Raw genomic sequence first — 16824 nt, 5'->3', positions numbered from 1 at the left:
TGAAAATTATTCCAGTGTGCCTCAGCAGAGAAAGAGGAATATGGTTTTGGTTAATGAAAGCCTTCCCTTAAAACACTTTATGAAAAAGGCTTACATTTAGGTCGATGATACATTTGTATGCTACACACAAATACCTTTTCAGCTAGAAAAGAATCATTATGAGACCCTAAGTTATATCATTTTCTTTTAGCACACAGCATTTGTGAATTTTAAGCAATAAGACGATGTATCTAGAACAATAGGTGATCATTTATGCCAATCATCAATGCACTGCTTTAGGGCCAAAAGTACAGCATGTTATTCACTACAAAATCAAGGAGCTCTGTTCTTTGCAAAGACAAAAGTGTCATTTTTCAGGAAGAAGTAGAATGTTCGAATACAAAACCTGTCGTTAAAATTAAAATAGATATAAGATCAGTAAAGTCTCATTAATTGTGGTCATTACTGCTTGCAGTTTATTGATTTTAACAATGCAATAGGCTCAAATAATGTCTAGTAAAAGCTATTCTCTGCCTCGGAGCACAGTGTAATCAACAGATTGTTAGACATGCATTTTCTGGGCCTATGACAATGCCTGATATATGGGGTCGATGAAAGTGTTCCTAATCCATCCATTGCTACAATTTATTAACTTATTATAATTGTATACACAAACATTGTGGTGATTTAGGTGACATGGTGGAAAGATGAAATCCGTTTATATTAAAAGGGGTGCTCACCCCTGAAACACAGAGCTGGCAACACCTTTCAACGGCTGCTTTTAACAACATGGTTATTGTTTTATTGATCTGGATTTTATTACATATTTGACACCCGTGTTATGTGTTAATCGAACGGCGTATAATTTTCTGACACATATTTTACGAGATTACGACCGCAATTAATTTAATAACTATTATTTTTTTTTGCACATTTCTGTCTGAGCGTGGTTTGTGGGGGAGTGGACCGTTTGTCTTGTGGGTATTGTCAGTCATGTACGCTCTCTCTCGGCGGGATAGTGCATGACCTGAACAGAGGGGACGGAAATGGCCGACGGTGCACGCTTCACAGACTCACCTCCACTCCTCTGTTCTCGCTCTGCCTCCTTTTGTTCCGGGGAGTGATATCACTATTAGCGGGGCCATTCATTGACGTATAATTCCACCGCTCTACACTTAAATGTTCCCATTTTATGGGAAAATTATACGACGGCAAAAGCTTTGCACATGTATACTTTGGTAATGTCACATTTTTCAGCGAAGGACGAGTTAACCTATAGGATAAAAGAATAAAAAAATGTGTCACAAGAGCAAAAAGTAGCATCGATAATATTAATTACAGCACTTTTCTCGCACCTGTGCTACAGTTATTGAAAACCAACACACAATATCTGAAAAGCACAGTAGACTACAGGCAATGCTTTCTGCTGAAGCAGAAATAAAGCAAAAAAAAAAAAAACTGTATTCATACAAAAAGAAGAGACGAAATCAGCATGTGCTCTCATGTATTTCTCAAGAGTACATTTGCTGAAGGTGGCAAAAAACTGTATCAGAACTATTAATTAATTTGTTCATCTCATTCTCCATAATTGAAAGATCTTATTAGCCCAGATAATAAAGGCTCTGATACTCTCCCACCTGAACATACAGACAGTACTCTGCAGACCTCATACTCTTTAGAGGCCTTGTCAGCAAATGTATTATTTGGCACAGAGCAATAGGTAAGAACTTGCAGGTTTGTCAAACTCATTTTCTGTCTTTTTGAAATCTTCACAGCGACTATGTTCTGCAAAAATCAGCTTCAAGACCTTGAGTGCCCAAAGGTCCTTCGAACAACTGTGGAATAATTGTTCGTCACTGGTATTTGAAGTCTAAATTGCTTAATAATCATACATTTTAAGTCAAAATATGGTAGCAAAGATTTAAAGGCAGAGTCCAGGTACTTTAGATGTGCCATAGGCATATTTTTCACTCAACAAAATTCATACTCTTTTAAATGCCACTATGAGTGAGGTATTCTCAGCTCGATTTTAAAGGATTAGTTCACTTTAAAATGAAAATTACCAGATTTACTCACCCTCAAGCCATGGTGTATATGACTTTATTCTTTCTGATGAACACAATTGGAGTTATATTAATAAATATCCTGACACATCCAAGCTTTATAATGGCAGTGAATGGGGGCAACAAGTTTGAAGCTCAAAAAAAGTGCATCCATCCATCATAAACGTACTCCACACGGCTCCGGGGGTTAATAAAGGCCTTCTTAAGCGAAGCAATACGTTTGTGTAAGAAAAATATCCAAAAATATCCATATAACAAAGTTATAAAGTAAAATATCTAGTTTCCGCCAGACTGCGTTCCATATTCAACTTACAAAGAAAGTGTAACACCTCTCGCAGTTTAAAACGCTCCGAGTGAAACAGCTTCTCGAACAAGAAGAATGTAGACCGGAACTTGATTTTGTCCTTCGAGAATTGATTGGATCGTTGTTGTTTGCTATTGCTATGATCTCATGTGAGTGACACATCATCACGCCAGTAAACGCATCATCAGAGAAGAGATGTCATTGCAAGTGGGAGGGGAAGTTATTTTTATTATGAGGACACATGAATTAAAAAAAAAAAAAAAAAGATGCACATGGATAAATCATTTATAATAAATACTGCAATATTCCATATAAAACAAGAATTGTCCATTTTTATTTCATGGACACAATGTGTTTAAATGTATTCTGCAAATTTTTACCCAAAATCCCCAGAAAATGCGTAAAAAGTTTGCAGACTTTGCCTGGCATAGACAAAATAGGCTGAATGGCATCCTTATATTCCAAGAGACACCTCCTCTTATTCCCAAATCAGTTTGAACATTTGACAACAAGCAAGCAGTTGGTTACACTGCACTGTTAAAATCATTCAGTGAGCAATTTGGCACATAGACGCCACCATTAAAAGCACATTCGAGCACAGCAGTCCAAGGTAAGACATCAAACAGACCCAGGAACACAATAAAACACTCACTGTTGGAACACGCCAATCAATGAATACCAGCTGTTGTGGACGTTTACATTGCACTAGAGGGTCTTTTACGCTGTTTTGTAGTTGTGGTATGCAGTCTACCTTGAGCGATGAGTATTTGAGACATATCACATTAACAGATACAGGGGGATATGCTTCAGATTTGTCCCAATTAACCTTGTAATAAGATGTATCAAAAGCCTTATTAATGATGGTAATGAGAGAGATGAATTGACAGTGTTTAAAAACAGTGCTGTATGAAGATAAGCCTGCAGCACTAGTAGACAGAGGGAGACCAGACTCATGAAAATGTAGGACAAAAGAGATCCTTACCAGCAAGGACACACACACATAGATGGAGAGAGAAAATACAAGGCTAGCATTGTGTTACCCTTGACTCTTAAAGTATATATGAATCAAGGAGCTTATTATCTGGTTGACACCATAAGAGAGTTGTTCCCTCCTCAGCACTACTTAGGGCTCACCTCATAATGTGCCTGCGTTTAAACCCAATCATAATCTGTCTTACGCAATAACAACAAGACAATACTTTACTGAGAACGTCTGATGTCATATCATAATTACACTAATGGTAAAAGCTCTCGTTGCAAAAAAAAAAAAAGAAAGAAAGAAAATCAAAGGTGCATTTTAATTCATATGGTCAACTGTTTTCTGCTAAATGGCCTGTGATGACTGGCCTAGTATTTCTTTCATCAAAAAGAGTAGAAAAATGCTATAATGAAGTCAAGAAAGAAAATGGGGAAAGAAAATTTGGATTATGGAAGTCCAATAATATAAAAAAATAAGTTAAAAAAAAAGAAAAGAAAATGTGCCTACAAAGTGTCTAAGCAGGTTAATATAACCCGCTCCTCAGACTGGAATATCTATATTCTACTGGAATATCCATTTAGTGTCAAGACAATATTGCCAGGAATATCAATAATTCAAAAATATTCATCAAAGATGATCATTTTGACTTTGACATCTAATTAAATAAAAAACAGAGAGTCAAATAGTCTGCCTTCAACCAATGTGGGGCTATCAGTTAATAGAAAAAAAAAAATCTATTTAGTCATTTACTGGGTTGAATAACTTCAAGGGTTTTCCGATCCCCTCTTGGATCACCCTGGGAATTCCCAAGTGAAGCCATCGCCTTAGGAAACCTTCACTTTCTTTGTTTGAGAGAGAATCCCCAAAAGATTTAAGTCATATACTGTTTAACTTCACCAAATCCAATTTCCTCCTTTTCTCATATGCCTGCTATATTTTGCAGTATTGTGAGGTCATTTATCTGTAGTCTTAATTGGAAATTCTGATATCTATTTTGATTGTCCTTGGGAGGGATATTTCTTTGTCATTTTCACTGGAATAAGCTGGTATGATGGCCTGGTCAAGCAGCTGTCCTCAAACATTTGATAGAAGCTGACAAAACTGAATAATACAAGGGAGATTTATTGGCATTATTAGCAGCCTGATGACATCATAACCTTGCTTTAAAATTGAGGAATTATCTGTGTTAGATACAACTGTCAGGAACAATTGGAAACTTAAAGCTGCAGTGTGGAATTTTTTATTTTTTTATTTGTTCAAATATCTCGCTTAACATAGCTTAATATACAGAGGCAACTCAACTTGCTGCTGACCTATAGAAGACAGAGTGCGCTTAGGAAACTTCAAAAACAATCAATATTTTACAAATTTCTTGCTGCAAGTGGTGCAGAAATTACACACTTCAGCTTTAAAATCCTTCAAGTAACTTCATTTTACTCAAATCAATCTATGAGAGTCTTAAGTATGAGACTATCAAAGTCATTCTGTTTCAACTCATCCATCAAGATGTAAATCTTAGAACTCAGTGTCTGTGTATGGGGGATGGGAAGCTATATTTATCATTCAATTTAAAGCAGCAAGGTTTTTCTCCTTTTATACAAATGAATTAATCTATTTTTGTCATTACGCATAATGTATTTCATTACTGGAGGATAAAAGAGGGGTTAACTCATAAATAATTTAGAGGAAGGGAATCGGGTTGCAGTATAATTAATTATCAACTGGATTTAGAATATGACTCCATGAAAGATCATTTTATCTGTCTTTGTCTCAAGGTAAGAAGGAAATATTAACTCTGCATATTATGAGACAGCTGTATTCCAACATATCTGACATTTTACAATGTAAAATATATGCAAAAAAAAAAAGCAAACAAATATACACCCATTGCTTGTTGTCCTCATGATATACAGTATAGCTTAAAGATCTGGTGTGTAATATTTAGGAGGATCTATTGACAGAAATGCAATATAATATACATATCTATGTTTTCAGTGGTGTATAAGGACCTAACATAATGAACCGTTATGTTTTTATTACCTTAGAATGAGCCATTTACATACACCGCGGGTCCCTCTTACACGGAAGTCGCCATTTTGTGCAGCCATGTTTCTACAGTAGCCCTAAATGGACAAACTGCTCTACAGAGCGTGTTTCGTCACTATGTTGTTCTTCTTCTTCATTGGTGTTTTTAGAGGCAGCTTGCATCATCACTATGTTGAATATGCACGAAGAAGAAGTAGTAGCAGTAGTAGTAGTAGTCGTCTCTGGTTTATTAGAAGCAGAGACCGTTCTTTGTTAGAAATAAGAAAAGGAGTGAAATTAAACAAATGGAGGATCACACGTATTATTTAGAGCCGACTGAGCATCAGTCTTCGTCATCAAAGAAGAGAAAACATGATGCAAACGGTGAGAAAAACTTCTGCTAAATCTCGCTGTCAGATTAAACGGCTTGAACAGCGTAGCTATTTACCATTAGCTAGCTACTTCACTACTCTTACCTTGCCAAGCCAGTGTTGATTCTCATTTTATTACGAGCTCTGTTGCATTCTCTTTTTTTCAACAGACTCTCCTCTGTTCGGTGTTTTTGTAAAACGGGTGATTCCTCGTAGGTTGGAGATTTAGCTGTCAACCTTTCTCGGCCGTTGTGACAACTAACCTATGCCACTCCTACACCATACACGCGTCAAAGTAGCCGGAGCAACTTTTCTCTATTTACAGATATGACGAGACACACACGGGCGAGTGACGCATGTACACAATTTCCCGCAAAATCCATCCCTAAACGTCTAAAATATAAACACTTCTAGGCTTACTGTGAATCGGGGGTAAGACAGAAATATGCTTTGGAAGTATTGATTTGTTTTGAACAAAAGAAAGTTACATTTTTTTTTTACCTTTTAAGACAGCACAAACTGACAAGGCATCTGGTACAGTCAAGCATTCTTATTTAATTTTTTTCAGTTAGCAGGCCTCTTGTTCTGTAAACATATGCAAACAAAACTGATTAAAACAAATGATTGCATGTTGGTCTAAGATGATATATAGCTTTAAAACTTTGCAAAGTTTGTTATATTTATCAAATCTTAACTTATTAAGATTGCAATCCTTCAAAGTAATGTTATGCATTTTTTATGCATTATGTTTTTTTTGTCGGTTTTTTTTTTTTTGGAAATGAAACATGCATTGCACTGAACCTACTGCTTTTGATTTATTTTAATGTGAAGTGTGAATTATTTTTTTCCCGGGGGGTAAGGAATTGGCTTGTTAGCGTCAACAATTAGCCTCTGCTGGCAGATACTATAACCTTTATGATATCAGAAATATTTTTTTTCCTATTGACAGTTATTCAAAAGTAGCCAAAAAGTATTCTGACTTTTTTTTCTTAAGCAATTTAATTTTATTATAGTTTGTCACTGGCTGACTATTTTCAGATGGCCTTTAAAAGCCTGAAATAAACTAATTTTTACTTCTATTTTTGAACCCTATCTGCCACTTTAAATGAGGGATCAGCTACATGACAAACATGCATTTCATTATAATCATTATGGCACAAAGCAACACATTGGAATGCTGGAATCCTAGTGATTTTAACATAACCTGCTTAATCTGTATCCTGTTGTATCAAGCATGTAATATCCTTTTACGGGTGCTCTTTACACTTAACCAGCACTCACTATTGAAGAAGGCATCTGGCACAGTCCACTCCCACAAACATTCCCACATCTTAATTTTTCAATTAGCAGGCCCCTTGTTCTCTAAACATATGCAAACACAGCAGGGCATCCTTTAAAATGCAACTCTAATCTGCAGGCTAGTTAGAGTAAATTGGCAGGCTTGTAAACCTTGAGAAATCTGAATAGAGCTCATTATCAGTTTATCTCTGCTGAATGGCTTTCATATGAGGACCATGTGTTGTAGAAGCTGAACTAGATTGTTTTGTGTGAACAGGTATGTGTAGACATGTTTGTGTGCAATGAAAAATCATACTGAACTTCACTGCAGTAGTGCTACAGGCTACAGCATAAGGCTCTGAATTTAAAAAAGTATTTTTTTTTCTTTTCTTGTGAAACCATGTGAATAATGCTGGAACCGGAAGAAAGTAGATTCATAATTGAGTTTCTTCAACTTCTGACACTTTTATGTCCCAAGGGTTGATTTTTATTAACACTTACAACTTTTTTTTCTTTTTGTTATATGCAGTTCGCATTAAAACTGTCTTGGAAAGTTTTTACCATGCCTTGATTATTTATTTTTCCAATGCCTTTACGTATAGATTGTATATCATTGTCCCAGACTAAGACTTTCAATATGAAAATTCATCAAAAATGTATAAATTTGAAAGACTATGAGTAAAAAAGAGTAAAAAAGCCTAATATTTAATATGTATTGCAATATTTATTGTGTGAAATATATGGGGGTGTTTCAAAAATGCCTTTTTTTCTCAACTGTCCAAGTGTTGTGTCATTTTCAACACAAATTTTGCAAGTTTGCCAAGTAAACAATTTCAGTGAAGAGCATGCTTGGAAAAATCAAGGTAAACAGCACTTGCAAACAGATTATTTTTAGGCTAATGTGCATAATTTCCAAACAAGCTGTTGTTAAATAATTAAAAACCTTGAAAATAACTAAAAATATTATTTCATTGTTTTTAAATTAGACATTCAGTAAAGTAGCTATTCAATTATCTTTAGCAAGACGAAGATCTAGCTGATGTGTAAACAGCGTTTTTACAGGGCCAAAATGCATATAGAAACACCCATTTGTGACAGCTCAGCATCAAATATGCATCTGAAGACGTGTTTGAACATGAATAATAAGATCTATCACTAAATTAATCATCTTTGAATAAAAAACGCGAGAAAGCGTGACGGTACCTTGAGTTTTTGCTGTCAAACGCATGACACGTCACGACGTCATCGGTAGACTTGGGTGTGTCACACGTCAATCAAAGTTGACGCTCACTTTAAACCAGCAGTGACGACTAGCGGGAGTGTGAGAGAAACGAAACCCTGTTCCTTGACGACAGTATACTTATGTAATTTTAAATTTCAGTAACTTTATAAATAACTAAGCAGTAAAATAGCGACGTATATAGCTTTATCTGCTTAAGTGCGATTATTTTTGTGTCGCTGAAGGCGTGTCGCGCATCTGTTATTATGCTTAGAACTCCCATGTGATGCATTTATATTGTCTTCACTAAGATATCAATGGTAAGTTTTCATACATAGTTTTGGCAGTGTCTTTGTGGATCGGTCCGTTATTAACTTGATATTTGCTTTGATATTTTAATCACACTGTAAGACAGATGGCTGGACAAAACTCGGAAATCGAGCTTGATTTGATCAAAACTGAAGAGAGAAGCTCTTTTGTAAAAGCTGGTAAGTTAGTAATAAGCAATGTAACATGCTCAAACATTAGTCTAATACACTGTTGATCAACGATTTTGGTTTGGTGCATGGTATGGTATTGAGAACAATGTTTTCTCACTCATTTTGAAATGGTTATTGATTGAAGGATGAGGGCATTAGCTTTCACAGCAGTTACAAATAGGTGAATCCTGTCCCCTGTCATAATGGATCTGTTTTTATCCTTTTTCCCCCCTATAAATATCCCTTTCCTCATCCGGTAAATCCCCCAAAATCTTAAATTGTAGTTTTTTGATGGTTTATACTTAGATACTAAAAGAAGTTGAGACCAGGGTTAGTTGTCACACTGTCTATTACTCCATAGATCTCCATATTTATTTATCATAAAGACTTGTATTAGAGATTTTATCATGCATAAAATGGCTTTGCATGACAGCTGTGCTGTGATTGTGAACAGCTGATATAATGGCACACTTGAGAATCTGCTCATTTTGAAGCTGCGGTTTAAATCCTGTGACTGTTGTCAAAAAGCATGCGCACTCCCGTAATAAAACACAAAGATTAATCTTCTACATCCGTCATGTCATAACATTTTCACTTAACAAAACGAGAACACAGTGAAGACAAACCACAGAACTTTCTGGAGAAACAATTCTTTATCCTCTTTTCTAAATTATTCAATCTGAAGGAGAGAGAGAATAAAAAAGACCAATACAGCCCAAAGCCATTTTCATTTGTCTTTCTCTTCTCTTTTTTATTTTTGACTAACAATGCAGATTCCTCTACGGAAAATATGTCCCGTGTGTTAATTAATCATAAGACATTAAATGTTAAATAAAAGAGAGAAAAGCACATTGAATAATTCATTTGGGATAGGTGGAAGAAAAAATAAACAAGGTAGTGCAGCCAAAGCAATGATTCATTAATAGTTTGCATTCAGATCTGGCAGATTCATTATTGAATGATTTCTGGGCTCACTTTGAGAGCAGTGAGAGCACAGGAACACATCTCAGCATGTTTTCTAGACAAGCCTTGATAAACATTGCTTCAGGATGAAAGAACTTTTGAAATGAGAACTGACGTGGTGGATCAGAGAACATTATTCATTTGTATATATATAGTGGTGGATTTGTTTCTGACAGGGATGTTTAGAGTATTTAAATGTGATTTTAGCATTGCGAAAAGTTAAACATGCAGATACAAGTAAGCTTTCCAAAACCCTGTAAAAAAAAAAAAAAAAATCTGGCTATGAGGCACTTTCAAAACATTGCTGTTTAAGTGACTTTTTACTCAGCCAATGGCATGAGTTTGGGGAGGGAATATAGAGTGCAACAGTGTCCGCCCACTTTTTCAGCTGCATTGGTTCCTTGAGTATTTTTCCCGTAAGAATTTTTCAAAAATCGTCATTAAAGAGTTAAATCAATGAACCATACCAACTAGCCACGAGATGAATTACAACATTGCAAAATTGAACTGAAGCAAAAAAAATATCAGACAAAAGTACAAGATTTTACTTGCGCACTTAACGGATAAATGACAGACAAACATAAAAATATTGAATTAAAGCCGTTGATTGTGAATATACAAATAACATATTAAAGGGTTAGTTCACCCAAAAAGGAAATTTCTGTCATTTATTACTCACCTTCGTCGTTCCACACCCGTAAGACCTTCGTTCATCTTCAGAACACAAATTAAGATATTTTTCATAAAATCCGATGGCTCAGTGAGGCCTGCATTGCAATTTGCCAGCAAGTCAATTAACACTTTCAGTGCCCAGAAAGCTACTAAAGATGTATTTAAAACAGTTCATGTGACTACAGTGGTTTAACCTTAATGTTACGAAGCGACGAGAATACTTTTTTGTGTGCCAAAAAAAACAGAATAACTTTATTCAACAATATCTAGTGATGGGCGATTTCAAAACACTTCTTCATGAAGCTTTGAAGCTTTACGAATATTTTGTTTCGAATCAGTGGTTCGGAGCGTGTATCAAACTGCCAAAGTAATGTGGACAGACAGCTTCAAGAAAAGCATACACCACTGATTAACCTCGTAGCTCACAGTAGGTCTGTCTTTATAGGTTTATAAGTTATGTTTAAAAATCAATTCCCCTATGAAAAAAAATACTGGGATTTTTACTTGTTGCATTCTATATCTGTTTGTTTGTAACCTGTGGATCCTATATACTTTTTTGACAAAAGTGTATGGGGACCAGGGCAGTGAAGCTCCAAAAAGGACAAAAAAAGCATCATAATATTTCGCCATACAACTCTGGTGCAATATTTAGACTTTTCTGAAGTCATATGATAGCATTATGGGAGGAAAAGACTGAATTTATGTTATTATTTACTGAAAATCTTGCTTTGATAACATGTTCACTTTAATTATTGGGGCATTCTGCTATATACAGTATGTCTCCGTTTGTTCCACTAGGACGCCATATAAATTTTCCTTTTTGAAAGAAATGTTCCTTTAATGCTTAATTTTATGAAAATGTGCAGTAAACAAAATTAATAACTTTTTTTGTATAATCTCACTTATTACACTGTCACAAAAAAGCAAATGTACAAATGCTATCACTTTATTTGCCCCTAAAGGGTGCATATTAATACCTTTTAAAAGTAAAATTTTTCAATATTAGTACCTTTTGAAAGGATACCACCCCAATGACAGCTTTTGTACATTTTTTCTGAGAGTGTAGGTGAATATAAATCAACCATATCTTGCTCAATATAAATGTAAACATGCAGATTATTCAAAAACACCTTTTCTCTTTCAGGAGCGGAGGTGTCCAGCACAGCACCTGGGAGACTCTCACCTATTCCTGAACTGGATCCCTGGGAAAGAGAAGCAGACACGGACTCTACGGAATTCACTTACTCCTTATGCTCAGTGGACAGGTACAGCACTGCCAGCAGCTCCCTGTCTGACTCCCAGGAGAGAGGAGGTGAGTCACACATCATCACACCTGGGTTTGGGGATTGGCCAGCTTCCTCTTTCCCAGACCACTGTAGTGCCCTAAAGTGCTCTAATGAATAATAATTACAACATCAGCTGCCACCATGAATTGTCTTGTATTAAATTTCTAACTCCTAATTTTCTCTCAAATGAGCGGTGGTTTTATACATTATCTTGTTTTTAAAAAATCCTTTGATTTTTTTATGAATTGATGTGTTGCCAGAAGCATATAATTATGCATTTTTAAATTGTAAATTATTAAAACGTATCTATAATTTAAAATGAAAACTAAGGAAAAGCTTGTGATTTTTAAAGCTGTCTACATCAGTTGAATAACTGAATTAAGCAGCACATTCGATTAAACTTACATATAGAGATGAATTATTAAAATCATGCGCTGAGAACTCTTGTGCATGAGTATTATGATTCAACAGCTTTTTCAATATGAAATTAATTAGAACAATATATTTCCCCTCATTCAGCCAGTAGGTTCAGATGAGTTAAGGTGCAGTCATTATGTCGTAGTGTCGAGCTTTACACATGCGTTACAACGCCTTTCCTGGTGTAATATTCAGAGGTTAATCTAATTCCAACCCTTATGCTCAGAGGCAAGGCTATTTTGTCCCGCATTATGCTCAAATCTACTTAAAGTCTTGAAAGCCCCATTTGAAGCTTGGTTTATTTATTTATTTTTTACATAAGACCCTAGGCTGTGTAGAAACATTTCTTAAAAACAGACCATCAAATTAAGTCAACTATGCTAAAATCCTGCTAATTTTTTTGAATCTGTGTCATCCCTCCGTTTATTTAATCACCTGGAAGTCTCTGTCTCTCTCCAGCAGAGCACAGATGATCTTCTAAGGGAAAAACACCTATACAGAGACAGATGATAATTGATTACATCTCCACACAGCTCTATTCCTTCTTTCTTTGGAAGGAAAAGGTGATTCAGTAAATTATGCATGTGTACAGAAGTGCCCGGCGAGAGCTGGTAGGCTTTTAAACTGTTGTATACAAGAGGTGCAGACAAGACTGCAGGTCAATAAGGACCTTTGAGTGTCTGTCCCCATCAGCCGAAATCCCAAGGTAAGAGTTTTCAAAGAGGCATTTAGGTTCTGTAACATACGTAACATTGTGTGGGCTTTTTAAGCTCTCGGCATGATCATGCCATGTGTCATTCTGAGTGCTTGATTTCAGCATTTATGACATCTTTTTTGTGCTTTTTGACTTTTGACACACAATTTGACAGTAACGACATGCTGTGTTAGACAGAGGTGATCGTTTCAATTAAATTCTAAGTGGATGCATATTGTGATATACTGTAGTACATTATTGCATATAGCCTGTTAAATCTGTTAAACTGTTAAATGTTTACAATTTTTCAAAACTTATTACCAATATCATAATATCTAGCTCTGCTACAGATGGCCACACAAAAGTAGTTTTTCCCCCTGCAATGTTTCTGTACTGGTACGTTACAGCTGTATAAGGGTGTTTCCTCAACCATAGACACTTTGGCCCTGTGGAGTTTTAAAAAATAAACTTTCTTACAATACACATTTCTCTCACTAGTTTATTTCAATTTTTCCACTAACAATGTCTAGCAGTTTATATGCATGCATAACAGGAGAATTCTGTAAATGTTTTTGTCATTTTTCACACATTTCCACCTCATATCAGATTAAGCAGTTTGTTTGATAACATGCTACTGCACTGAAATAAAACTAACTTTTGGGAAAACTAACTTTTCCACTGCTGGAAATGTCAGCAGTGGAAATGTCTTGTTAATGATAATTTTATAGTTAGCATTTTGTGTATCTTAAATACACGTGATTAAATAATATTTAAGATTTTTGCATTTTCATGTCTACCTGAAAATCTTGGAGCTAAAAGTACTTAGTATTTTTTTCTTATAGGGATTTTTCGAAAGTCTTCATTAAAGAGATAAAGCTATGAACCAAACCAACCAGCTATGAGGTGAACCACCTCATTACAAAAAAGCATTTAAAAATTGGACAAAAAACAAAGATACAAGATTTTCAACTGAACAACTATAATGTGTGAAAGAACTACGATACCATGAAACATCGTGAATAACAAATGAAAAATGACAGATAAATATAAAACTATTGAATTAAAGATGTTGATTGTGCATATAAACAACATATTTTTAGGTTTTTTTTTTTTTTTTGCAAAATATGATATATACATATACAGTATAATATTATTTAATATGCATCATATATAATATGTATGCATCATATATAATATGATGCATACAAATATTTAAGTAGTATGAGAGCATAGGGAGAATTTTATAGCTAGCACTCTGTGTATCTTAAATACGCATAATGTTCAATTTTTGCATAGTCAAATTTCATATCATGCCTGAAACTCTTGGAACATAAAAGTGCGTGTAGTTAAAAAACACCCTCAAATTTTGTTGTAAAGCTCGAAACTAATCACGTTTATTAGATTGGTTTGGCATGAAGCCCTACACATGGCCATTGTTGTTGATTTTTTTTTATTTATTTTTTTATTTTTTTTATAATTGCATCAGTACTGGAATTCATTCTTTTTATTTGTTTGGGCCTTTTGATTTCATGACATATAACTAGCATCTGTACATATTTTAGATAACTCAGTTCTGCTAACTAAACCGATAACGATAAACCACAAGTGTGCTCTCCATTAGGGAGGATTTACACACTTCTTAATTGCTTCTTAAATTAAGCCATGAATAAATACATATGCTATAGCACAGGCCCACATGCTATAACTGCCCACAATGTCATAATTTCTTATTTTTGTTTTTCAGAGCTCTGTGCTAGGATTGTACTAAATTGCCTCTTCTGCCGATTCTACGACCTGTTCCTCATGCTACCTGAAACATGCGAGCGAGCTGCTAACTCCATCTGCCCGACCTACATGCTTTTCTCTCCACCCGCGGAACCTGCGCACAACACCAACTGGAACTGCAGTTGTGATTTTGACTGTGGCCTTAGGGACGCCTGCCATGAAACAGGGGAATGCCTTGAGCTAGCGATGGAAATTTCGGAGGTTTGCTATCACTGAGGTGCCTGCAAAAATGAAGCTGTCAAAGTTGCTTCGTTGGAAGAACACTTTACAATTTTGTCCCATTTTGGGAAGGAAAAATTGCTGATTTTAAATCAAAGAACACAACAGTCTATGCCAAAGCAAGCTAATATATGGCCATTTTAGGCTAGAATAATCAAATCAAGAAAAATATAAACATAAACATGACATTTAAAGCTACTATAGGTGATTTCACATGAAATTTCAACTCTTCCCATCTTCCATATTCCAACCCCTAAAGTCACGTCATTGGTTGAAGTGGTAGAGAAGCGCTTCCAAGTTTTTTGATTGGTTAAGGTGAGTGGCTTTCTCTTAACCCAAGACCTCCTGTTAAACAGGCTCCTTAACATGTTTTGACTCAGTTCGATCATTGACTGATTTTGAAGTGATCAAATACCGAGAACCGAAATAAACTTAAGCACTTTGAGGTTGTATATCGGAAGGCTGATAAAATGATCCTATCAGCTTCACTTGGTAAACAGTTCTACACAATAACAGGCCCTTGTGCCAGCGTATGCCGATTTTTTATCACAATGAACAGCGAAGTGGAGAGAAAAGGCCTTCAGTGTGTCCCCGTGTTGATGGCTTGTTTAAACTAGAGTGCAGTTGTTAACAGCCGGTTTGAGACGGTGTTTTGTAGGACACTTGTCCTTCTAGGGCCCATCAACCTTTGTTCTTCGTTCAGGAAGACTGCTCTCTTGAGTGTACGGCGACGGTGTAATAGATCGTTTTTGTCAGCGCCAGGCTCTCATCACGTAATGGGCAAAGCAACACTTTTGTTCGGTGTTTGTGTGCATGTAATTCAGGCATCTATTTCAGGGAGAGGTCAAGGTAGGAGAACGATCATGCCAGGCAGTGGGCTGGAGTGTTATTGTGTTATCTTGGCTTGCTAAACATTTGTTTTCGGTTATCAGATAGAGATACCCACTGAGTAACATGGTTGTTCAAACAACAGAAAAACCTTGGCGCAGTTAGCCAAGAAGTGGCTAGTGCTGTCTTTTTTCCTACAATCCTAAATGTTTGATATGCATTTTTGTGTAAACAAAAAGTCATGGTACAAACAATCATAAGATTTTTTTTATCAGTCTCCCAACAAATCAAATTGCTGGGTTGCAACAATAAGCTCTTTCAGTGGATTTGCCAAAATGTTTGCCAGATTAGTAGCATTAAATCCTAGAGGAAATTTCAGACTTTTGATTAGGGGACTTGAAGCATGTAAACTTGATATCCACAAGAAAAACTGTAATTGTTTTGAGTTAGTGTATGTTGTTGGGTTTTCCTCAAAATCAGACTGGTACAAAAATGATTATGATAGTTAAAGTTTCCACCAAAATGCTAATGTTATAGTTACTGATACTAAAATATTTAGGGCATTTACACAACACCGCTTTCACCGTTTTGGTCATTCATTTACACAACAACAGCGTTTTGGGGGCCTGAAAACGGGTTTCAAAGTGAAAGTTTTTGAATACGATACTGTTGGTGTCTCCGTGTAAACTACAAAAACATGAATTTGTGAAAACTGAGACGCCATTCGCATGCGCATTACATGTTCAGTCAATTGGTGCGTAGTGTTTCTTTACAAAGTGACATCACCAACTACTGGCCAGGCAGCATAATACAGCGTTCTTAACCACTTTCGCAGATACGGGGATAGTTTTGACATTGTTGTTTGTATGCAAAAAACGCAAAGGAAAAACCTTTCCTTGTTTAGTACATCATTGTTGTGTAAATGCACCCTTAGAATTACTGTCATCAGTATGTATATATTATGTACTAACAAATAAAACATCATTATTTCTCTGGCAGGGATGTGAAATGCCTATTCTACTGTATTTTTTAAAATACAAAAGTATGTGAATGATGAAATATATGGAATATTCAAGACTATATTACTTTGTTTTCAGTTAACCTGATTTGTAATCAGTTTGCTTTTACTCTCTAATGCACTACACTTACAAAAGTTCACTTAAATTGCTCTCTAAAAAGACTTTGGGGGCCCGTCACATTTTCTCTGACATAAACTGTGCCTGAGCAAACAGATGCCTGCTTAAACGGTAAACATCTGCATGT

At 35.7% G+C, this 16824-nt stretch overlaps 1 protein-coding gene and 1 long non-coding RNA gene across 4 annotated transcripts in view; one reads left to right on the top strand and one right to left on the bottom strand.

The window, feature by feature from the left end:
* The window catches only part of LOC127514899 (uncharacterized), a 49918-nt gene extending 44439 nt beyond the window's left edge, over positions 1-5479 (bottom strand). For both annotated transcript variants that reach the window (XR_007930731.1, XR_007930730.1), the window contains exon 1: positions 5366-5479. This is a non-coding gene — a long non-coding RNA (uncharacterized LOC127514899). The remainder of the gene's footprint in view (positions 1-5365) is intronic.
* Positions 5480-8233: 2754 nt separating this feature from the next.
* On the top strand, positions 8234-16263 carry mdfic2 (MyoD family inhibitor domain containing 2). Of its 2 annotated transcripts, none has more exons than XM_051898160.1 (4): positions 8234-8538; positions 8634-8706; positions 11477-11644; positions 14474-16263. In XM_051898160.1, exons 1-4 carry the CDS (start codon positions 8536-8538, stop codon positions 14728-14730), a joined length of 501 nt encoding a protein of 166 aa, XP_051754120.1. In that variant the 5' UTR covers positions 8234-8535; the 3' UTR covers positions 14731-16263. The 2 variants fall into 2 exon arrangements, with proteins under 2 accessions (XP_051754120.1, XP_051754122.1); XM_051898162.1 differs by having other exon boundaries at positions 8630-8706.
* The last annotated feature ends 561 nt before the right edge of the window (positions 16264-16824 follow it).

This window comes from Ctenopharyngodon idella, chromosome 6 (assembly GCF_019924925.1).
Source record: "Ctenopharyngodon idella isolate HZGC_01 chromosome 6, HZGC01, whole genome shotgun sequence".
Lineage (NCBI taxonomy): Eukaryota > Metazoa > Chordata > Actinopteri > Cypriniformes > Xenocyprididae > Ctenopharyngodon > Ctenopharyngodon idella.
This window is presented reverse-complemented; position numbering and strand designations above follow the sequence as displayed.

Coding starts and splice junctions, on each gene's coding strand:
- mdfic2 (XM_051898160.1), top strand. Junction 8,707..11,476: donor AAGCTCTTTTGTAAAAGCTG/GTAAGTTAGTAA, acceptor TTTCTCTTTCAG/GAGCGGAGGTGTCCAGCACA. Junction 11,645..14,473: donor TGACTCCCAGGAGAGAGGAG/GTGAGTCACACA, acceptor TTTGTTTTTCAG/AGCTCTGTGCTAGGATTGTA.